The sequence below is a fragment of the Xenopus tropicalis genome, chromosome 9 (assembly GCF_000004195.4).
Source record: "Xenopus tropicalis strain Nigerian chromosome 9, UCB_Xtro_10.0, whole genome shotgun sequence".
In the NCBI taxonomy this organism is placed as follows: Eukaryota; Metazoa; Chordata; class Amphibia; order Anura; family Pipidae; genus Xenopus; species Xenopus tropicalis.
In genome coordinates, this window is record NC_030685.2 from 9,239,745 (window position 1) to 9,263,528 (window position 23,784).

General features: G+C 41.6%; 1 protein-coding gene across 1 annotated transcript; it reads right to left on the reverse strand.

Annotated features, from left to right (window-relative positions):
• Window positions 1-42: 42 nt before the first annotated feature.
• On the reverse strand, window positions 43-16,365 carry LOC108648793 (kinesin-like protein Klp98A). Its single transcript, XM_018097220.2, has 8 exons — window positions 13,728-16,365; window positions 11,804-12,075; window positions 9,959-10,123; window positions 9,259-9,341; window positions 7,970-8,234; window positions 5,523-5,735; window positions 4,077-4,117; window positions 43-889 (listed from the first exon to the last, which is right to left on the reverse strand). The coding sequence occupies exons 1-8, from the start codon at window positions 16,097-16,099 to the stop codon at window positions 878-880; spliced, it is 3,423 nt and encodes a 1,140-aa protein (XP_017952709.2). The 5' UTR covers window positions 16,100-16,365; the 3' UTR covers window positions 43-877.
• Window positions 16,366-23,784: the final 7,419 nt, after the last annotated feature.

Genomic DNA, 23,784 nt, shown 5'->3' on the forward strand with positions numbered 1-23,784 from the left:
GAATTTTTCTGTGGCGAATTTTTTCATCCGTTTCGTGAAACAATCCGCCAATGGCGAAACGCGGAAATTCGCCGTGAATCCATGCCTGCCGAAACATTTCGCCCATCACTAGTGCTGATAGTGAAGGTTCATTTAGGTTTGCTATTTTGCTTGGCCTATTTAGAGGGCATACTGTTCACTGGGCATTATAAACATACAGTCTCTTTTGAATCTCTCAGCATTCCTATTGATGGTCTCCAGAAGATGGGCCTGACTATATTAGAAGTGAAGTGCTGCTTAACCCATGCACAAAGTGATCTGCTCACTACAGATTGTCTCATGGGGCAGACTTTAGTGACTTCTGCTGTATTTGTTCAGTATGATTGACAGATCCTAATGTTATTGGTATTTATTTTGATTATTGAAACTTAGCAGTAGCGGCTGCATTTCCCACCCTAGGCTTATACTGGAGTCAATAGGTTTTTCCAGTTTTCTTAGGTAAAATTAGGTACCTCGGCTTATATTCGGATCGGCTTATACTTGAGTATATACGGTATAGGCAACAGGTACTGTACATTCAATGTGACCTCTGGTTAGATATGTGTGTTATCAAGATGAATCCAGGGCAATGTTAGGACGTCTGTGAGTCACAGTAATTGTATCCACATAGTCTTTCTCTTCTAGTCGTATCAGGGGCTCGCTTCCCCTTCCTTCCACTCCTTCGGCCAGTCTTATATCTGGCCCATAATGCCGGGGCAGTCAGCTCTGAGCAAGTTATTTGTCAGATCAACTATGGCCTCCATGCCAGCTCAGGTCCATCCAAATTGAATAGTTTCAATCTTTCAAGCAATAACGAATTGATGATGTTGATGATTACACTCAGATGGATGCCGGTAACCTAAAGGATGGCCTGAAAGACACACAGCAGTTATACTATGACCCTGTATTAGAAAAGTAAAAGAAACATGTATTTTTGATAAATTAGGCAAAGCTGAGAGCATAGCGCAGAGACCAAATAGACAAGGCAGTGCCATGGGAACCGTGAGTACAAGGATTCAGACCCATATTGGAAACAAAAAATGAGAGACAGTAGAGTAAATAAGCAGCAGTTTTACTAAAACTCCATAATTTCTTTTTTCAAAGTTGACTAAATTCATTTTCCCGAATGTCTAATATTTACTTGAAAAAGTTGCTACGAGAAGAGTAAAAAAACTGAACTTTTTGAAATCGTCCCCAAACAAATCCCAAATTTTATCGAATTGTCGCTGTGATAGGTGGAGAGCGCCAACACCTGCACCATCAGGGAACTAAGCTTCAGGCCCAGCTGGAGGCCCCACTATGTGGAACTGGCGGAAGGACACATAGGATTCCTTGCACCTGGTCCAATAGGGCCACCACACTCTGTGATGGGATTTAGAAAAAGTCGACTTGCAAGCTTTCAGCATTCTCCTCAGCTAACTCTTTCTGTATCCAAATGGCTGCTTCAACTGCTATCTCGCCAAAGCCAACAGGCTGGGATGGTGGTGGGTGAGGGGGCCCTACAGTGCTAAGGGGCCGATTTACTAATCCACGAACGGATCAAAAGTGTCCGAATGCGGTTTTTCGTAATGATCGGTATTTTGCGATTTTTTCGTCGCTGCCGCGTCTTTTTTGAAAATTGTAGCAACTTTTTCGTAGCCGTTACGACTTGCGCGAATTGCCGCGACTTTTTCATAGCCGTCGGCAAAAAATCGGAAAGGTTTGTGCGCCGTTTACTAGCACTCAATACGAAAAAGTCGCGACAATTTGCGAAAGTCGTAACGGCTACAAAAAAGTCGCAACAATTCACAAAAAGTTGCGATGGCGACGAAAAAAAATCACAAAAAATACGAAAAAGTCGCAAAATGTTCGTTTCCAATCCGATTTTCCCCATTCCGGATTCGAATTTGTGGATTAGTAAATGAGGCCCTTAGGGCTGATTTATCAAAATTCAAGTTTACGTTTTTTCACAATTCAAAAAAAAAAAAAAAGTGCAAATGGGACTATACACGAGAATATTCTTAAGAACCACAAATAGTCAGGTATTTGGTATTTATTAATTAAAAATTTCTCAAAAAGTCACCAGAAAAAACTCGCCAATTGTCTCTAACACCTTTATTTATTTTCCCATTCAAGTTTTTTGACAATTTCAATTTTTGTGAGACAAAACGCACGTGGGAATATTCCTTTTTCTTAAATAAGTTGCGCAAGTTTTGATGCAGTTATTTTTTTTCACCTCTGCAGGTTTTTTTTCACAAATTCAAATTTTGATACATCTGCCCCTAATGGGCTTATTTATCAATTTTTCGAGTTAGTGAAATCGAGTTTGTTTTTATAAATTGAAAACTCACATATCGAATGGTCGCTTATTTATTAATAAGCAAAACTTGTTTGAATAAAAAACTCAAATACCTCGAGTTTACGAGCTCTAAAAACTGGAAAAATGAAGTTTGAGAATATGACTTGACTTTGCCTAGGATGACACCCATTGACTTCTATAGAAACTCACAAGGCAAATTTTTACATTCAGCTTTTGGTTTTTTTTGCCAGATATTCAAGTTTTCGAACAATAACTTTGATAAAAATCAAACTCGACCATTGATAAATCACCCCCCAAGTTTTGTCCATTTTTTTTCAGTTTTATTGCGTTCCACCAAAAGGGTTAAAAGGGATATTTTGCACTCGGCTAACAAAATTCCTAATGAAATTATCTTCAGTTGTTTTTTTCAAAACATATACAGGTTCCCTTATCCGGAAACCCATTATCCAGAAAGTTCAGAATTACAGAAAGCCCGTCTCCCATAGACTCCATTTTAATCAAATAATTAAAAATTTTAAAACTGATTTTCTTTTTCTCTGTAATAATAAAACAGTACCTGTACTTGATCCTAACTAAGATATAATTACCCCTTATTGGGGGCAGAATAGCCCTATTGGGTTTATTTCATGGTTAAATGATTCCCTTTTCTCTTGATCCCAACTAAGATATAATTACCCCTTATTGGGGGCAGACAGCCCTATTGGGTTTATTTCATGGTTAAATGATTCCCTTTTCTCTGTAATAATAAAACAGTACCTGCACTTGATCCCAACTAAGATATAATTACCCCTTATTGGGGCAGAACAGTCCTATTGGTTTATTTCATGGTTAAATGATTCCCTTTTCTCTGTAATAATAAAACAGTTACCTGTACTTGATCCAACTAAGATATAATTACCCCTTTTTGGGGCAGAACAGCCCTATTGGGTTTATTTAATGGTTAAATGATTCCCTTTTCTCTGTAATAATAAAACAGTACCTGCTACTTGATCCCAACTAAGATATAATTACCCCTTTATTGGGGCAGAACAGCCCTATTGGGTTTATTTAATGGTTAAATGATTCCCTTTTCTCTGTAATAATAAAACAGTACCTGTACTTGAATCCCAACTAAGATATAATTACCCCTTATTGGGGCAGAACAGTCCCTATTGGGGTTTATTTCATGGTTAAATGATTCCCTTTTCTCTGTAATAATAAAACAGTACCTGTACTTGATCCCAACTAAGATATAATTACCCCTTATGGGGGCAGAAACAGCCCTATTGGGTTTATTTCATGTTAAATGATTCCCTTTTCTCTGTAATAATAAAACAGTACCTGTACTGATCCAACTAAGATATAATTACCCCTTATTGGGGCAGAACAGCCCTATTGGGTTTATTTCATGGTTAAATGATTCCCTTTTCTCTGTAATAATAAAACAGTACCTGTACTTGATCCCAACTAAGATATAATTACCCCTTATTGGGGGCAGAACAGCCCTATTGGGTTTATTTCATGGTTAAATGATTCCCTTTTCTCTGTAATAATAAAACAGTACCTGTACTTGATCCCAACTAATTTATAAATAATCCTTATTGGATGCAAAACAATCCTATTGGGTTTAATCAATGTTTTATTGATTTTTTAGCAGACTTAAGGTATGGAGATCCAAATTATGGAAAGACCCCTTATCCGGAATACCCTTGGTCCCGAGCATTCTGGATAACGGGTCCTATACCTGTATGTGTGACTGTTGGAGATCGCAGTAACTTACCTTGGCAGCTGAGTGAAAGGAGACACGGGAACCATGATTGGCTGTAGGTATAAAGAGATAATTAGAGCTGTATTAGGGCTGGATTTATTATGAGAAGCAGTATATCTGGTTACTGGCGGTGTAAGAATGATCTGTTCCTATGATACGGTGCCAGGACATTTCAGTAGGAAGAAGTGCTTACACAATGGGCCTCTTTCTAAGAAACTTTCCGGCAGAGGATTTAAAGGGGAACTATGATAAAATATGTCCAAGTCATGGGGAATGTAAAACAAAAAAAAAAAGTATAAAAGTATTTTAGATTTTATTGATACATAAAAATGTTATTTATTGTATTGGTTACTGACTGCTAACAGCTTAGAGGGCTGTAAAGCAGGAAGTAGTGTTCTGGCTATTATGTTAGACATCTGCCCACTCCAGCCTTTATAGATGACATGTTTGCCTAACTATATTGAAAACATTTTTTATTTTGCGCAGTCTATTTACCCAGTTTCATTTTTACACTGAACTGCTCCTTTAACGAGTTTAAAAAATGCATTTTTTCTTTAATTCAAGCTCTTACCCCCACAATTACATTTTCTTGATTGGGTTTTTTTCCCCCTAAAATGTAAAAAAATTAGGGATGCACCGAATCCGAATCAGGGTGGATTCGGCCAAACCCAAAAAAGTGGGTTCGGAGCACCCCTAGTAAAAATATATTAAAAAGAAAACTGCCAGGTTTTAAAAAGGCGGCTTTTTTAGTTATTATTCTTTACAATTTTAAGAGAAAAACCCAACTGGGAAAAAATACGATTGTAATAAAAGAACATTATTCCATTTTTGTAACCTGGTTATAGAATAAGTTAACCTTTTTTTTTTCTATGAGTAAAATTGTGCAGAGTGAAGCCCCGCCCCCACTTCCTGTTCAGTTCTCTCTTCAATTCGACAAGGTTGTGGGAGTGGAGAGCTTTCTGCGCATGCCTGGAGGCAGCAGGAGCCAATCTGTGCATTAGCAGGGTTTTTTTTTTATGCGAGACCTGAACAGGAAGTGGGGGCGGAGCTTCACTCTGCACAAGGAAGCAACCAGAAAGAATATCTTCTGACTGAGGAAACAGGTCAGAGAGAATGCTGGGACAAAGGTAGGTAATTCTGGAGGCTGTTTATTCTGGAGGCTGTTTATTCTGGAGGCTGTTTAGAGTAATTTTACTCATAGAAAAAAAAAGGTTTACTTATTCTTTAAGCCATTGACTATTAATAAAGCAACCTCTAAAGATCATGTATGCTAGGCAATTTCCCCAATGCAGGGGGGAATAATGAAAGCACATTTGTGATTGGTTACTATAGGGGTGCAAAGTTGCCTAGATTTGGTAAAGGAGAGCCAGTAACTTTATCCTAGGATTTAAATATTCTGGAGACCCTTGAGTAGTTCCACAACTACACATGTATATACATAGCAAACTTGTTGTTTACCTTCTGTTAGGGTTTTCTGTAGTTTATTCAGCTTCCTTTTTACACTCCTAGAGGTGATATTCCCCTTTATAATGGAATCTATTTGCCCCCTATTGAAAAGGGTAAGTCTGCAAGTCAACTTCATGATGTTTGCCTGTGTATGTTGCATTCTTCTCTTCACTCTACCACTGCTATCCTCCAGGTCAGCCATCACCATAACGATCCTCTGTTTCCCTACACAGAAAACGATATTATTTTATATATATATATATATATATATATATATATACACAGGTATCGGACCCCTTATCCGGAAACCCGTTATCCAGAAAGCTCCGAATTACGGAAAGCCCGTCTCCCATAGACTCCATTTTAATCAAATAATTCAGAATTTTAGAACAGATTTCCTTTTTCTATGTAGAAATAAAACAGTACCTTGGAATTGATCCCAACTAAGATATAATTACCCCTTATTGGGGCAGAACAGCCCTATTGGGTTTATTTAATGGTTAAATGATTCCCTTTTCTCTGTAATAATAAAACAGTACCTGTACTTGATCCCAACTAAGATATAATTACCCCTTATTGGGGGCAGAACAGCCCTATTGGGTTTATTTCATGGTTAAATGATTCCCTTTTCTCTGTAATAATAAAACAGTACCTGTACTTGATCCCAACTAAGATATAATTACCCCTTATTGGGGGCAGAACAGCCCTATTGGGTTTATTTAATGGTTAAATCATTCCCTTTTCTCTGTAATAATAAAACAGTACCTGTACTTGATCCCAACTAAGATATAATTACCCCTTATTGGGGCAGAACAGCCCTATTGGGTTTATTTCATGGTTAAATGATTCCCTTTTCTCTGTAATAATAAAACAGTACCTGTACTTGATCCCAACTAAGATATAATTACCCCTTATTGGGGCAGAACAGCCCTATTGGGTTTATTTCATGGTTAAATGATTCCCTTTTCTCTGTAATAATAAAACAGTACCTGTACTTGATCCCAACTAAGATATAATTACCCCTTATTGGGGGCAGAACAGCCCTATTGGGTTTATTTAATGGTTAAATGATTCCCTTTTCTCTGTAATAATAAAACAGTACCTGTACTTGATCCCAACTAAGATATAATTACCCCTTATTGGGGCAGAACAGCCCTATTGGGTTTATTTAATGGTTAAATGATTCCCTTTTCTCTGTAATAATAAAACAGTACCTGTACTTGATCCCAACTAAGATATAATTACCCCTTATTGGGGCAGAACAGCCCTATTGGGTTTATTTAATGGTTAAATGATTCCCTTTTCTCTGTAATAATAAAACAGTACCTGTACTTAATCCCAACTAAGATATAAATAATCCTTATTGGATGCAAAACAATCCTATTGGGTTTAATTAACGTTTTATAAATTTTTTAGTAGACTTAAGGTATGGAGATCCAAATTACAGAAAGACCCCTTATCCGGAATGCCCTTGGTCCCGAGCATTCTGGATAACGGGTCCTATACCTGTATATATATATAATACATCGGGCCCTGTTTCACTTCTCTTTGATCTGTAGTTTACCAAGTCCAAGTATAATAACTAAGTGCTACTAACTACATTAACTCCTGCATTTCATTCACCCATTAGGAAGTCTTGATCTGCAGGTATAGGATCTATTATATTGAATGATCTGGGGTTTTCTGGATTAGGGATCTTTTCATAATTTACATCACCATACCTTAAGACTACCATTAAATAAATCCAAAAAAGAAACTATTTGACGCTCAGACCCTGCTGCTATTATACTCAACCGTAAAGCTGTCCCACTGCGCCCCCTAGTTCTCTATAGAAGTTGATGAAAAACGTAATTACACATGGAAACCAATTCACCAATGAGAATTCTACTGACCCAAAACTTAATTATAGATGCAAGAGAAGTGACCAATGAGAATGCTGATTCCCAGCACTGTGTCAGGCCCCTTGCTGGTACCTTACATATAGAGATAATGATGTCATTTTCCCGTCATTATATGGCACAGGAATCAGACATGGGGATAAAGGGACAGACTTGTTCAGTGCTGGGAAACTGTGCTTAATGCTCCCAACTCCAATTGCAGGAACAGAGAACAGGGAGCCAGATTTATACAGATCAGCTGGGATTCTCATTGGAGGATTCTTTTGCATTTCAATGCTGCCAATGCGGGCCCTAGAGAGCTGGGAAAGTTTTATTGTGCAATATTGCTTTAAGAATACAACCCTGATGTTGCTGGACTACAGCTCCCAGCATGCCTCACCCTTCATTATATGTTACATTATTCTGGTGCTTTATTATTATGCTGCTTAGTTACCAACAAGGTATTAATACAGGGAAAATGGAAGAATCCAAGAATACCATGCAACAAAACTGAACATTTGGGGCCAAATAGCTTTTTGGGGGGTTTTCTAAAGAAAGAAAAAAGCCCATTGTTGTACTTACCAACTATATGAAACATGGTCCCCAGTTCATCATTATACAGTGCATTTAGCCCATTGGCGGCTTCTGTCGCCCCCTGTTTATCAGAGTGATACAGGATACAGAATGTACATTTAGAAATATCTTTTTGGAACTGAGAGATATCGCTAGAGATGCGGATCGATTGAATATCTCTGATGTTTTTCTTGAAGCTTTCAGTTTTCAGAAGATCTTCTATCCATTGGTGGCTCCAAGGTTCTCTGGAGCAAATCCCAACTACTAGACCCCCCTATAATATAATCATAATGAGAATTCATTTATCAACTCCAAATAAAATCAAAATAAAAAAAAAAAATCAAATTTTTTTTTTTGGCATTAGTGGTATTTTTTTCTTTTTGTTTGAAATAGAATTTCACAAATACTTTACATTTGCACCACTCAAGACCCGTTTTGAAGTTATTGTATAGTGCTAGCTTGAGCCCCAGAAGTGCAAAGTTTGTTACAAGTCTTGTAACCCCTAGCAACCAGTAGGGTTTACTGGTCAAAAAACAAATATTTGATTGGTTGTTAGGGGTTATTCTCTGGGACAACGTTTCACTGGAAGCCCAGTTGCAAAATATCTTGGAGTATTTGTTTATTACTTGGAGTATTACTGAATAATTAAGTTAATTTTAAAGTGTTCAACTCCGCAAAACACACCTACCTCTTCTGACAGATCAAGCTGTAAAGCCATAGTTCCACAGAGAGGCTGACATTTTGATTAATGGCCATGCAGCTACTGTAGGCCATATCTATTCATGTACAGGTATAGGACCCGTTATCCAGAATGCCCGGGACCAAGGGTATTCCGGATAAGGGGTCTTTCCGTAATTTGGATCTTCATACCTTAAGTCTATTAATAAATCAATAAAACACTAATTAAACTCAATAAGATTATTTTGCATCCAGTAAGGATTAACTATGTCTTAGTTTGGATCAAATACAAAGCACTGTTTTATTTTTACAGTGAAAAAGGAAATCAATTTTTAAAATCTGAATTATTTGCTTATAATGGAGTCTATGGGAGGCAGGCTTTCCGTAATTCAGAGCTTTCTGGATATCGGGTTTCCGGATAAGGGATCCCATACCTGTATATGATAGTTTACCTTCTACTCCTCTACATCAGGGCAGGGAATGATATAAATGACACATATATATTTTGCAAAGTGCTATGGGATATGTTGGGGTCAAATAACTGCAGGGTATTAATAAATAATGTGTTTTTAACTGGTTGGTGGCTGATGATGACATACTAGACATGTAACATATATTACCTGTGGTTGCAGAATGAGTTGCGTTGCCTCTTGACAAGAACCCCTATTCATGTTTATCTGTGGTCTCTGGTTTTCTTTCACATCTATCCAATACAATTACATGGAACGAAAACGTTACCAAAAATCTCTCACGCTAAAATACTTGAATAACGCTTCATATAGTGATTTCAATCTAACGAGGACCATTAACAAGTCAGTATACAATAAGCTCCCTGGTGATTCCTAACCTCAATGCAACTTCTCAACAACTCCAAATTACAGGTGTATATGGGTATTTATATGGTGATAAAGGGACAGACTTGTTCAGTGCTGGGAAACTGTGCTTAATGCTCCCAACTCCAATTGCAGGAACAGAGAACAGGGAGCCAGATTTATACAGATCAGCTGGGATTCTCATTGGAGGATTCTTTTGCATTTCAATGCTGCCAATGCGGGCCCTAGAGAGCTGGGAAAGTTTTATTGTGCAATATTGCTTTAAGAATACAACCCTGATATTTCTAGACTACAGCTCCCAGCATGCCTCAAGCTTCATTACATTATTCTGGGATTTGTAGTCCAGCAACAACTGAATAAAGTTTGGTTGAGCAGCGCTGGGCAGCAGGGTTCACATCCCCGTTAATGATGCTTATTTATAACGCACATCTCTGAGACACAGGAGATATTCCATGTTTGGATAGGGCAGCATGATATTAGTACTTACCTTTCCTCCTTTGCTCTAGGCTTCTTTTTTCATTAATTTCCTCCTTTGTGAACAGTTGAAGATTACACTGGGCAAATGGACTTTTATTCCACCAATCCCTCCACTCCATACTAGTAAGAGGGTCATAATCCAGGTCACTAATTATCATGGTTATTTTACTGGGACCTTGAAAATAAAATGTTTTTAGTCATAATTTAGACATTTTTGTTCATAAACAATAGTTAATACTAAATCAAAACTCACTTTCCGACTTTCTGTTCATTGCTATGGGGGTTTTTAGAAGCATTTTTATCGATGGGTGAAAGTTACCATTTGATAAATATGTTTCAAAACATCCTATAGGAATGAACAGAAAGTGGGTTCGTTTTTTGTGGTGAGCTCTCATCTCATATTCTGATAAATCTACCAAGGGGAGGCCCGTTTAGCATTTATGGTATCAAAAGATATCAAAAGATCCAAATTGAAAAACCACAAAAAACTTGAAAACTGAATTTGGATTGGATCTCCATACCTGAAGATTACCCAAAGATTATTTAAACATTAAATAAACCCAATAGGGCTGTTCTGCCCCCAATAAGGGATAATTATATCTTAGTTGGGATCAAGTACAGGTACTGTTTTATTATTACAGAGAAAAGGGAATCATTTAACCATGAAATAAACCCAATAGGGCTGTTCTGCCCCAATAAGGGGTAATTATATCTTAGTTGGGATCAAGTACAGGTACTGTTTTATTATTACAGAGAAAAGGGAATCATTTAACCATTAAATAAACCCAATAGGGCTGTTCTGCCCCCAATAAGGGGTAATTATATCTTAGTTGGGATCAAGTACAGGTACTGTTTTATTATTACAGGGAAAAGGGAATCATTTAACCATTAAATAAACCCAATAGGGCTGTTCTGCCCCAATAAGGGGTAATTATATCTTAGTTGGGATCAAGTACAGGTACTGTTTTATTATTACAGAGAAAAGGGAATCATTTAACCATTAAATAAACCTAATAGGGCTGTTCTGCCCCAATAAGGGGTAATTATATCTTAGTTGGGATCAAGTACAGGTACTGTTTTATTATTACAGAGAAAAGGGAATCATTTAACCATTAAATAACCCAATAGGGCTGTTCTGCCCCCAATAAGGGGTAATTATATCTTAGTTGGGATCAAGTACAGGTACTGTTTTATTATTACAGAGAAAAGGGAATCATTTAACCATGAAATAAACCCAATAAGGCTGTTCTGCCCCAATAAGGGGTAATTATATCTTAGTTGGGATCAAGTACAGGTACTGTTTTATTATTACATAGAAAAGGGAATCATTTAACCATTAAATAAACCTAATAGGGCTGTTCTGCCCCAATAAGGGGTAATTATATCTTAGTTGGGATCAAGTACAGGTACTGTTTTATTATTACAGAGAAAAGGGAATCATTTAACCATTAAATAAACCCAATAGGGCTGTTCTGCCCCCAATAAGGGGTAATTATATCTTAGTTGGGATCAAGTACAGGTACTGTTTCATTATTACAGAGAAAAAGGAAATTACTTTTAAAATAGAATTATTTGCTTATAATGGAGTCTATGTGAGATGGCCTTTCCGTAATTCTGAACTTTCTGGATAACAGGTTTCCAGATAACCGATCCCATATCTGTATAAGGAGAAGTATCTCTTACTCCCTATTTTCCTGGATTGCTATCTTACATTCAAAACACGTAGATTGCACCAAATAAACCATGAATGATCATCGGCCAACCCGGTTTTCAGTTCTGGCCATTCACTTAAAGTGGGACATGAAGGGCCACCCCTATAAGAGATGGACTAAAGGAAAAGTGAAAAATGTCTTACCCCACATCTTCATAAAATATTCCAAATAAGGCTTTAGATAATCCCTGGGTTTCCCTGATCGCAGGGAGTGACACACGACTATAACAGAATTTCTGTCTGCCGCTGCTTTCCATTCGTCCTCAGACGTAACCGAGAGTGGAATGAAGGACACGCCAGTGATGGGCATAAGGAGACTGTTCTTCAGCTGCCCTGCTAACCATGAAACATCAAAGGTTTTATCCCAGTAGAAGAGCTTCAGGGACAGCCCTGTGTCCTCACTTATCCGTGCCCCTCTGAAACAATACAGACAGCTTCATGGGTGGCAAGTTGACAGGAGGATAAATAAACACATACGGCCTCATATATGAAAAATAAGTCAACAAGCAAAGTGCAAATAATAATGTGCCCCTCTTCTATCCCTAAGGATAGCTCTTTGCACTCCTGAGATGGTCTACCAGAGGCATGGTAAGTAGGTCACATGTGGACATACCCTAGAAACCAATGGCCTTTATCTACCATAAGTGCAGAGTGCAGCTTTCACCAACCATTGCCATGGCTGAGCCAGTGCTCTGTGCATTCAGTGTTGTGCCCCGTTGTACTCTATCAACGTTGTACTCTAGCAACCCTGGCACTGGTAAATGAGCCCTGTCATCTTTTAGTTCGTAGCTGATATTACTTTCCATGGTACTCATATAACTGTCATTGAGAGAGAATAGGTTTTGGTACTGGTTGTCGTAGTTATACTCCTATAATCCTCCAGGGATATAAGATTCTCGCCCACAATGAGTAAGTTACTCTTGGACTTGAATAAATGCTTACTGAAATCGAGCCTGGCCCTGAAGGTCCCCCTGGGCCTGACTAGAACCATTCAGATTAACCAGACAGCTTTATTATACATTAATACAGAGTATTAAATAATAGCTCATACGTCCTGAAAGCTCATGAGGACGTGAGGGAACATCTAACAATACAGCATGTTACCATTTAACCATTTCTTCTTCCATGGGGTAGATCCTGTGGCATCCAATCATCATCCTTGGTTTTGCATAACTATCCCTCTCTGTCCATCTTTAGTAAAACTGTTCCAAGCATCAGCACAATAGCCCAAAACTGGTCTACCTGTTATGTCAGCACAGTGTCCAGAATGGTATCTGTGCAGTGGGTGTGTTTTTAGGGCTATTTGTGTCATCTTAACACTAAAGGTCCCCATACAAGGTCAGATTGTAGCTGCCGATATCGGTCCCTTGGACAGATACGGCAGCTTATCTGCCCGTGTAGGGGCAGAAACTAGGGGCCTGGCCGACCGATATCTGGCCTGAAATTGGCCAGATCTCGATCGGGCAGGTTAGAAAATTCCGTCGGATCGGGGACCGCATCGGCTCGTTGATGCGGTCCCCGAACCGACTGCCCCATTGCCGCCAGTATAATTCGATCATTTGGCCCCGGGGCCAAACGATCGAATTATTTTTTTTTTAACTACACGCTCCCCGATATCGCCCACCCGTAGGTGGGGATATCGGGTGCAGATCCGCTCGCTTGACGATCTCGCAAAGCGAGTGGATCTCAGTGTGTATGGGGACCTTAAGAATGCCATTAACCAAGGACAACAGCTACATTTTCTTTTTCTGTACCTAGACCTTGACCTTCAACCCTCAACTGTTTTGTCATCTATTCTAAACCAGTGTCCAGTTCTAAACATGTTATTAGACTATAACCTTGTAAATAGTTTATATCTAAAATTCTAATATCTACACTGGTTATTAACTATATTTCCTATAAAGCAAAAACAAAAGGCTAAGGTTTAAATATGAGCTATCACTTCCACAGGATTCAGAGATGGCTACATCTAGTAATAGAGTATAGCCGATGTGACCTACAATACACTTAAAGTTTAAATTCCAAACAAAATGTGTAACCAAATATTTCATTATTGTGTTGTTCTTACCCCAGCGATGAGCAATGTAGAAATTCCTGTTGGTCTGAGATGGTATCATTGTTTCGCTCTTGACAAGAGGAATTTCTCCCGGAATCAATTGCTCGCTTTTGTACATCTGAGTTGGCTTTGGTGTCTGTAGCAGAACTCTGCCTTACAGGAGAATTGCAGTGCTCTTGAGCTGTTTTATCATACTGGGATATAACACAGTTATTAATATTATGACATGGTATTTCACAGACTGTTCCATCAACGGCTGTACCGACCTGAGAGGTAATACTTAATGAATGGATCGGAGGTAGAACATTGGTTCTTGCTGGGAATTCTGAAAATGGTCTTTTAGTTTTGTTATATTTCCCATGTGATTGGCCATCAATTTCTACTGTATTTATATTTTTAAATCTATTTAGAAGGCTGTCTGTTGCCTCTGTATCAAGCGTTATCTGTACTTTGTTCATATGTACAAGGGTATCACGTCCCTTTGTGGCTGAAGACATCGTAGGACTGCCCTCTTGGGATGGAGACCTTGATATATTATCATGTTGAGATGCTTTACTTAACTTGTTAGTGCTGTAACTATCCTCTTCCAGTTTGGCAGATCTTTCCAGTACACTGGATCTTTTATCAGCCATAGGACAGTCAGAGTTCGGTCTAAAATCTGGAGAACTTGAACCCTCAGTTGAATTATTATTATGATACGTTATATTATCATAGCCAGCTAATATATCTTTTCCTTGAGTAAAGCTGAGAGAGTCAGCTCTTATCTGTTCTTCAGTATAGTTATTTACAGACTCTGTTCTCTTTCTGTGAGGCAGATGAATCATAAATGTGTAGCTTCCTAGAGTTATTTTATCCCCATCCCACAAGTCAGTGCTTTTGCAGACGAGACAACCATTGACATAAGTCGGTGCATTTTCCTTGGAGGTCACAAAGCCCTCTAGTATATTAATTACACAGTGATCTAGCTCAATTCCAGGTCCATTCAGCTGGATATCCTGAGAAGTTCCAGCACCAACAGATGTATTTTCTTTTAAATAAAATAAATATGTATGCTCTGGATGGTGATGTATGGGGAAAAGATAGCTCTTTTGGGGGTCTATCCTAATCCCCAGTTGCTCTACTGTGATGCCCATACTATCTAAATGCTTCTGTCTCTCTTGCATAACCTCAAAGTTTTGAAGCTTTTCTTCCCAGGTCATGTTCAATTCTTCTAGAAGATCTTCCTTTTCTCTAAGTTTGGACTGAAGTTCTTGCAAATCTCGGTGCATTCCCTCAGCTTGGCTTAACTTTTCCTTGAGGATCCTTACTTCTTCTTGTAACTCTCCAATAGCTTTACATGTGGTGTCCTCGTTTACTACTGCTTGGTTGACTATCCTTTTAGCACTATCAGCATAGGTTAAAGTGGACAGGGTCTCATGGTAATTATCTGCAGCTGGGCTAATGGTGGCCAACATGACTGTCTTGCTGTTGCCTCCTAGATTGTTTTTAAGTAGCCACGTGAGAACAGAATCTCTATAATTTACATAGCTCGCTTTCCCCTCAGACAAAGCAAATATAACTCTGCCAAGGGCCGTCAGGGACTTATTTATATTTTTACTTTCCTTTAGATGCTCTCCTTCCGCTCCTGTTTTAGAAACCCTCTCACTTCCCGCTAAATCCACCAGGCTAATCTTTCCAGTCAATTCCCTTGTGGAACCAGTACTATGGTTAATATGGATCTGACTTACGGTTATTGAGAAGATAGCATGTGAGCGACTGCTTACATCATTCATGTTTGTAGCAGCAGTAGTCCTGTGTTTATTTGCTTTTAATACTAGACAGTTTATATTTTCATAGTTAGAGACCGTATGATGAGACAGACCCTCCACATAGGGGCCAAACTGTTTGCTCTCCCGGACTTTGAGTGTCTTTTGGTTTTCCTTTGACTGTAATAGATCCCTCACCTTTTCGTTGTATATTTCCATGAAGGAAACTTCCACTCTCAGCTGTCTGGAGTTGTGTTCTCTCTTAAATAACTCGGAACTGATCATTGGAATGAGACCTGGCTGTTCGTCGGTTCCCATCATTGAAAATGATTTTCCCGATCCTGTTTGTCCATAGGCAAATATGCAAGCATTGAACCCTTTGAAGACATTGTCAACAAGTTCCGATCCAAGAACACTAAAAACCTCCTCTTGCCCTGCATGGTTTTCATCCACAGTCAAAAAGCAATGGTCGAAAGTGAATTCCTTTTTTACCTTCATGTGGTCTTCCTTGTGACTTGGAGGAGGCAACAGAAATATCTGGTTGCCTTTCACTTGCACGACACATTCGGATTTAAGCTCATTCTCCCTGTGGTTCATGGGACGTGCTCTCACCGCCACTTTCACTCTGACAGCAGACATATTAACCGTTCCACAGACAGCCAATAGTAGAGGGAAACAGGTAGATACAGTACCTTCAGTTACTTATCCCCGTGCCATGCTGGTCTGATGAACTACAATGTGCTCGCTCCATGTCTTTCTTGTGAAATCAGAAATCTCTACAATGTTCAAACTGCTCCGTGTATAGCAACACAAATGTCATTTTCCGTCACTTTTCTAGTCTGTCAGGTGTTGGCTGCAAAGGTGGAGCTATGAGGCTTTTGTTTACCTGTCGTCGGAAAATATTTAGGAGAGCAGTTCCTCATTACTGTAGCTTCTCTTCAGTTCAATTGGAAAGCACTTTCGCTGCCTGGCATTCTGAATATACATGCAGATCTCCAAGGTGCCTGGGCAAACAGGTATTCTTGTCAAAGGCTCAATTCATCTGTGCTAAACAACTATACACAGTTCAGTATATTGCATGGGCAACTGTTGTCTCCTTTGTAACCTTATTCTTTAATACTGTTCACATAATTTATATGTAACTTATCTTGAATTAGTTACTCACTAACTACAGGTACTTATTTATAGATAAAGCTCTCTTTACCCTCCTCCTCGTGTTAGCTTTCATAGAGGGTATTAGTTTACAGTTTTAGCGCATTCACCACAGTGTGAGGCAACAAAAAGCACCATGAAGATACAGGAAAAGTAATGTAACTGTTGCAGGGCTTTCCCTAGCTCATATAAAAGTGTTACCTATTCTGAATCCTTCTGAACATCTTGTATAGTGGATAACTGTCCCATTAGATTCAGAAGGTTGGACAGAAGTGATGTGAGAATCTGTCCAGTTTCTCCTTGCTGAAATATTTGCAAAGTGGTAAAAATTTTTACTGCACAATTTTGCAGAGCGATTTGAAAAAGTTGGGGCAACAAACTGGAAAATGAGGTTCAATGTGGACAAGTGCAAAGTTATGCACTTTGGCAGAAATAATATTAACGTTATAAAAGTTATCTACTAAATGGTACTTTGTTGGGGGGGTGTCCTTAATGGAGAAGGATCTGGGGGTTTTTGTTGATAACAAGTTGTCTAATTCCAGGGATGTTGGGTAGGGGGTTCCTCACGGTGAGGGCAGTGAGGGGGTTGGGGAATGCCCTGCCGGGGGATGTTGGGTAGGGGGTTCCTCACGGTGAGGGCAGTGAGGGGGTTGGGGAATGCCCTGCCGGGGATGTTGGGTACGGGGTTCCTCACGGTGAGGGCAGTGAGGGGGTTGGGGAATGCCCTGCCGGGGGATGTTGGGTAGGGGGTTCCTCACGGTGAGGGCAGTGAGGGGGTTGGGGAATGCCCTGCCGGGGGATGTTGGGTAGGGGGTTCCTCACGGTGAGGGCAGTGAGGGGGTTGGGGAATGCCCTGCCGGGGATGTTGGGTAGGGGGTTCCTCACGGTGAGGGCAGTGAGGGGGTTGGGGAATGCCCTGCCGGGGGATGTTGGGTACGGGGTTCCTCACGGTGAGGGCAGTGAGGGGGTTGGGGAATGCCCTGCCGGGGGATGTTGGGTAGGGGGTTCCTCATGGTGAGGGCAGTGAGGGGGTTGGGGAATGCCCTGCCGGGGGATGTTGGGTAGGGGGTTCCTCACGGTGAGGGCAGTGAGGGGGTTGGGGAATGCCCTGCCGGGGGATGTTGGGTAGGGGGTTCCTCACGGTGAGGGCAGTGAGGGGGTTGGGAATGCCCTGCCGGGGGATGTTGGGTAGGGGGTTCCTCACGGTGAGGGCAGTGAGGGGGTTGGGGAATGCCCTGCCGGGGGATGTTGGGTAGGGGGTTCCTCACAGTGAGGGCAGTGAGGGGGTTGGGGAATGCCCTGCCGGGGGATGTTGGGTAGGGGGTTCCTCACGGTGAGGGCAGTGAGGGGGTTGGGGAATGCCCTGCCGGTGGATGTTGGGTAGGGGGTTCCTCACGGTGAGGGCAGTGAGGGGGTTAGGGAATGCCCTGCCGGGGGATGTTGGGTAGGGGGTTCCTCACGGTGAGGGCAGTGAGGGGGTTAGGGAATGCCCTGCCGGGGGATGTTGGGTAGGGGGTTCCTCACGGTGAGGGCAGTGGAGGGGGTTGGGGAATGCCCTGCCGGGGGATGTTGGGTAGGGGGTTCCTCACGGTGAGGGCAGTGAGGGGGTTAGGGAATGCCCTGCCGGGGGATGTTGGGTAGGGGTTCCTCACGGTGAGGGCAGTGAGGGGGTTGGGGAATGCCCTGCCGGGGATGTTGGGTAGGGGGTTCCTCACGGTGAGGGCAGTGAGGGGTTGGGGAATGCCCTGCCGGGGGATGTTGGTAGGGGTTTCCTCACCGGTGAGGGCAGTGAGGGGTTGGGGAATGCCCTGCCGGGGGATGTTGGGTAGGGGGTTCCTCACGGTGAGGGCAGTGAGGGGGTTAGGGAATGCCCTGCCGGGGGATGTTGGGTAGGGGGTTCCTCACGGTGAGGGCAGTGAGGTTGGGGAATGCCCTGCCGGGGGATGTTGGGTAGGGGGTTCCTCACGGTGAGGGCAGTGAGGGGGTTGGGGAATTCCCTGCCGGGGGATGTTGGGTAGGGGGTTCCTCACGGTGAGGGCAGTGAGGAGGTTGGGGAATGCCCTGCCGGGGGATGTTGGGTAGGGGGTTCCTCACGGTGAGGGCAGTGAGGGGGTTGGGGAATGCCCTGCCGGGGGATGTCGGGTAGGGGGTTCCTCACGGTGAGGGCAGTGAGGGGGTTGGGGAATGCCCTGCCGGGGGATGTTGGGTAGGGGGTTCCTCACGGTGAGGGCAGTGAGGTTGGGGAATGCCCTGCCGGGGGATGTTGGGTAGGGGGTTCCTCACGGTGAGGGCAGTGAGGTTGGGGAATGCCCTTCCTAGTGATGGGGTAATGGCAGATTCTGTTAATGCCTATAAGAGGGGCCTGGATGAGTTCTGGAACAAGCAGAATATCCAAGGCTATTGTGATACTAATATCTACAGTTAGTATTAGTGGTTGTTTGTATAGTTTATGTATGTGCGTGTATAGATTGGTAAGTATAGGGTGTGGGTGCTGGGTTTACTTGGATCGTTTGAACTTGATGGACTCTGGTCATTTTTCAGCCCTATGTAACTTTTTTGTGCAGCCATTGGAGTCTATGGGCAGAAAAGTGTTTTTTTTTGTTTTGCTCCACAATAGTCTCTCTCAAAGACTTCTTAACAGTATTGGTGACTTAATATTTTATTAGCAAGAGAATAATTCAATAACAATGGTGTATTTTTTGTGTTCTAAAAATTGCAGAGGCTCTAGTGTTCTTAGTTTTTATAGTTGCTAAAGAGTTAAGGTGCCCATACACGGGCTGATTTCAGCTGCCGATATCAGTCCTTTAGACTGATATGGCAGCTTATCTGCCCATGTATGGGCACTACCAATGGGCCTCCCCGACCAACATCTGGCATAATATTGGCCAGATCTCAATTGGGAAGGTTGGATTTTTCCATCGGATAGGGGGCCACATCACCTTATTGAAGAGTTCCTCGATTGGACGGCACCTATGCCGGCGTTTTTATGCCCGTAAATGGGCTTATCGGGAGAAGATCTGATTGCTTGGCGAACTCACCAGTGTATGGCCACCTTAAGTCTACTCCATACTGTTAGGGCAATGGCCTGTGGGAGGGCTTAAGGAAAATCTCACTCCCTCCTGGCAACAAAATGCCCCAAAATTCCTTATTATTGCAGTCAATGTGAAACTGTCTGTTCACGCAATTGTGTGGTTAGAGACTTCTGTATTTTCACGTTGGACACAATACTAGGGAATTTTGTGCATTTGTCTCCCTCAGGGGAGTGTGATCTACTGGCAAAACACTCAGGGTGATTCATGGCAGTCGTAGTCACTATAGACCTACAGATAATGTCACACAATGGAGTGTTACATACATCATCAGATACTACATTCTATCTGGCAGACTTCTACTAAATGATATCAATTGTTATATGGTCTCAGTGCCAACTAAAGAAATAGGTAAATAGGTAATTAACGACCTCACTCAGGTTCCAAACAAAGTTCTATTATTGGAATATATCACTCTGGGTGAGGCCACAGGGGAACTGGCAGCCAACTAAACAATAAAAAACTGCCCCAGATCGACTTCCTTCTTATGACTTGACAAATGTTTTTTTATGTTACTAAATGGCTTTACTTATGGCAAGTGTTTAAGTGCATTGTTTTGGGTGAAAAAATGTATTGAGTTGTCATATTCAGTCCCAAATACCGTATGTGTTGGAGTTAACCCTAAACAAACCACACTCACTGCACATAGGGCAGCCATATTTGTATAGGTCTGTATAAATATGTATTTGAGATTTTATAAAGGGGACATTGAACATTATTTACCCCACTGGAAGTGCAGGTTAATAGAGCCCACACTCTGGTTGGGGGAAACAATACCCTTTTGTGCAAAAAATGCTCCTACCGAGCACTATGCCCCCAGCAACAGGAGGGGCTCCCAGTGTGGGCGGCCATTTTGTGACACTAACGTACAAATGATACTAAGTGCCCCAGTTTGTCCAAACCTCTCAGGAAAATGTAATGCTTGTTCTTTTCCATTCCATTTGCTCTGAGTGATCACGGCTCTGTGTAGGGGTAGGATAGGTACATAGTGGGGCTAGCACAGAAGGAGAAAATTGGAAAAGAAGCAGCGAAGTGTGGGGGGTAATAAATAATCACTGAGCTACTTTCTGAGCGACCAACTGCAATGTTATCTTTCAGCTTCATAGCAATTTCCCCAGTCACTGAGGGGTTGTGTTTCCTTAGGGATTATTTCAGGCAAAATCTCTGCAGGAAAGTGAAAAGGATTAAAGCATACCTCCCACCATTTTAAAAACAGAAAGCGGGACAAAAATAAATGGTGCGTGCAGTGGGGTGAATTTTTTTTGACCACACCCACTAAATACCACTCCCATTTGACTAAATTTGGCAGGTTATTTAAAGTTTGAAAACATTTCTGGGGGTTTTGGGGTCCTGTTTTATGTGTTATTACTCTACTTCTTGAGGGTTCACATGGTCCTGTCTCAGCAATGAGTCCGAACTACTTCTCAACAGGACATGCATATCCAATAGTTCTACCCTCACCTACACTACTACACCACCTACACTACTACACCTACTGTATCCTGAATGATGCAGCATGTCCAAAGCCAGGGGGCCATGTTGATTGCTGGAAGAGAAGCCACCAACAGTACCAGCTTGGTATTTGTGCCTAGATTTGTAGGGTAGCTACTGGGGTCACAAGGGAGGTGGAAAAACCTCACAATTGAAACCCCAAGATTGTGCCTTTGTTTTTTGAATTTGTAAAGCTGGCCATACATACCGATATTATTGTACGAAACGAAGATTTGTACGATATTCAGTGCATGTATGGTGGATTGATGAGGCCACCGATAAAGCACAAGCCTTGGATGGCGGTCGTCTTGTTGATCGGGGGGACAAAAGATTTTGATCGGGCGCTGTTGAAGCAGATGAAGGAACTCCAAGCACACCGGACAGCAGAGTTTGCTAAAAGTCGGTCTTTATTTTTCCTCTATTATTGCTTTGGTTTTAAACTCCGCTGTCCGGTGTGCTTGGAGTTCCTTCATCTGCTTCAACAGCGCCCGATCAAAATCTTTTGTCCCCCCGATCAACAAGACGACCGCCAGCCAAGGCTTGTGCTTTATCAGTGCCCTCATCAATCGAGCTATCTAAATTTTGTTTGATTTTCCTTGATTGGCTTGGGATTTGATACTTCATTGGAGATAGGCTCGGGGTTTATACACCTGAGCCTCCACGATTTATCGGGTACGGTTTGAAATTATCATCCCAATACAAGCCGTTTATATATTGTTTATTGCTTTATTTGGAGTTATTTCGGAATTTAGGGTACGTTTTTGTTAATGTATAAGAGCGCCGTTGAAGGCCCCCAAGCAAAGGCACGTATTTAGGGTTGAATCGTCAGATAGGGGTAGAATTCCCATTGTTTCTACCTCCATATCTGATGATTAATCTCTGAATGTTAGTGAAAGGCAAAAACGATCTTTCTTGTGACCTGTTGCAGGAAAGATCATAATTGTAACGTGTATGGCCACCTTAACTAAACTCTCATAGCCATACACCAGTCACTCTTAATTTTGGACTATAGATTTGCTTTTGAGTGTAAATGGGTGTATTAAATCTGTATTTATTACTATGTGCCATATTTACAGGTGCCGCATTCCATTGTGCTATCCTAGTGCTACACCAGCAATAACGTAACCCAATGGGTACAACAGCCACAGCGAGCATATGTATGTATATCTTCATTTATAAAGCGCTACTTATGTACGCAGCGATGTACAGTAGAATACATTAATACAAACTGGGGATTATTAAGATAATAATAGATAAATACAAAGTATAACCATAAATACAGATAAATACAAGATAAATACAGTTGCAACAAGTTAAGAGTCAAAGACACAAGAGGATGGAGGTCCCTGCCCCGTAGAGCTTACAATCTATATGGGAGGGTAACTTACAGACACAAATATAAGTGTTGTAGGTCACAGTGGGTGACACTACAATATAAGTGGCAGTTCTCAGATCAGGTGCTGGGTGAGTGCCCCAATAGGGAGTCTTTAAGTTTAGTTTTAGAAAGACTGAGGGAGGATTCTAGATGAGAAGAGATGTAGTGAGGGGCAGAGGAATGGAGGGCTTTGAAGGTTAAGAGAAGGAGTTTGTAAGATATTCTTTGTTTAATAGGAGCCACAATAAGGACTTTAGCAGGGGAAGGGCCTGAACTCTCCTGGGTGAGAGGAGGAGAATTCTGGCAGCAGTATTTAGTATATAGACTGTAGTGGGGAAAGATGGGAGTTAGGGAGGCCAGTATAGGAGTTTTACTCCAGAATTTGCCACCTATTGTGTATAAAACCCATTTCTAAAGTCCCTCAGCTTTTTTTTTTTATGTATTTTCCCATGAATGTTTCATAAGGTGAACTTTGTCTGGGAGTTTGTTACAGTGAGTTTTATGGATAACAATAAAACAGGCGGGGAGGTGTAGCACAGTGTTTGGTGCTTCGGTTATTATAAAAGCAACCTTTTCTGGGAAATGGAAAGAATCTTGAATCATGAAACTGGAGGTACAAGTCTGTGGCAAAAGACAATTACTCACAGGCATTCAGCAAAGAGATTTGGCAACAACCTGGGTAAAGGTCCCCATACACGGCCGATAGTAGGTGCCGATATGGGTCCCTTGGACCGATTCGGCAGCTAATCTGCCAATGTATGGGCACTACTGACGGGCCTGTCCGACCGATATCTGGCCTGAAATCGGCCAGATCTCGATTAGGCAGGTTAGAAAATCCAGTCGGATTGGGGACGGCATCGGCTCGTTGATGTGGTCCCCGGACCGACTTTGCCTATGCCCGTCATACCCTGGATTCTCCCAAGATCGCCCACCCGTAGGTGGGGGATATCGGGAGAAGATCTGCTCGCTTGGCAACATCGCCAAGCGAGCGGATCTGCCAGTGTATGGGGACCTTCTTCTCAGAGAGGGATTTCTACCTCTTAAATAAGATTATATTTCCTACCTACAATCATTACAGAAGGTCTAATGCCAAGCAGGCACCCTCCCTTCAGCAGTGCAACGGGATTGAGTGTTAACTGCTGGAACTCGGCATTCATGGGGTTAAGCTAACAAAACAAAAGCGGTTTCCCTACTTTCACTTTCACTTGCTTCATTGA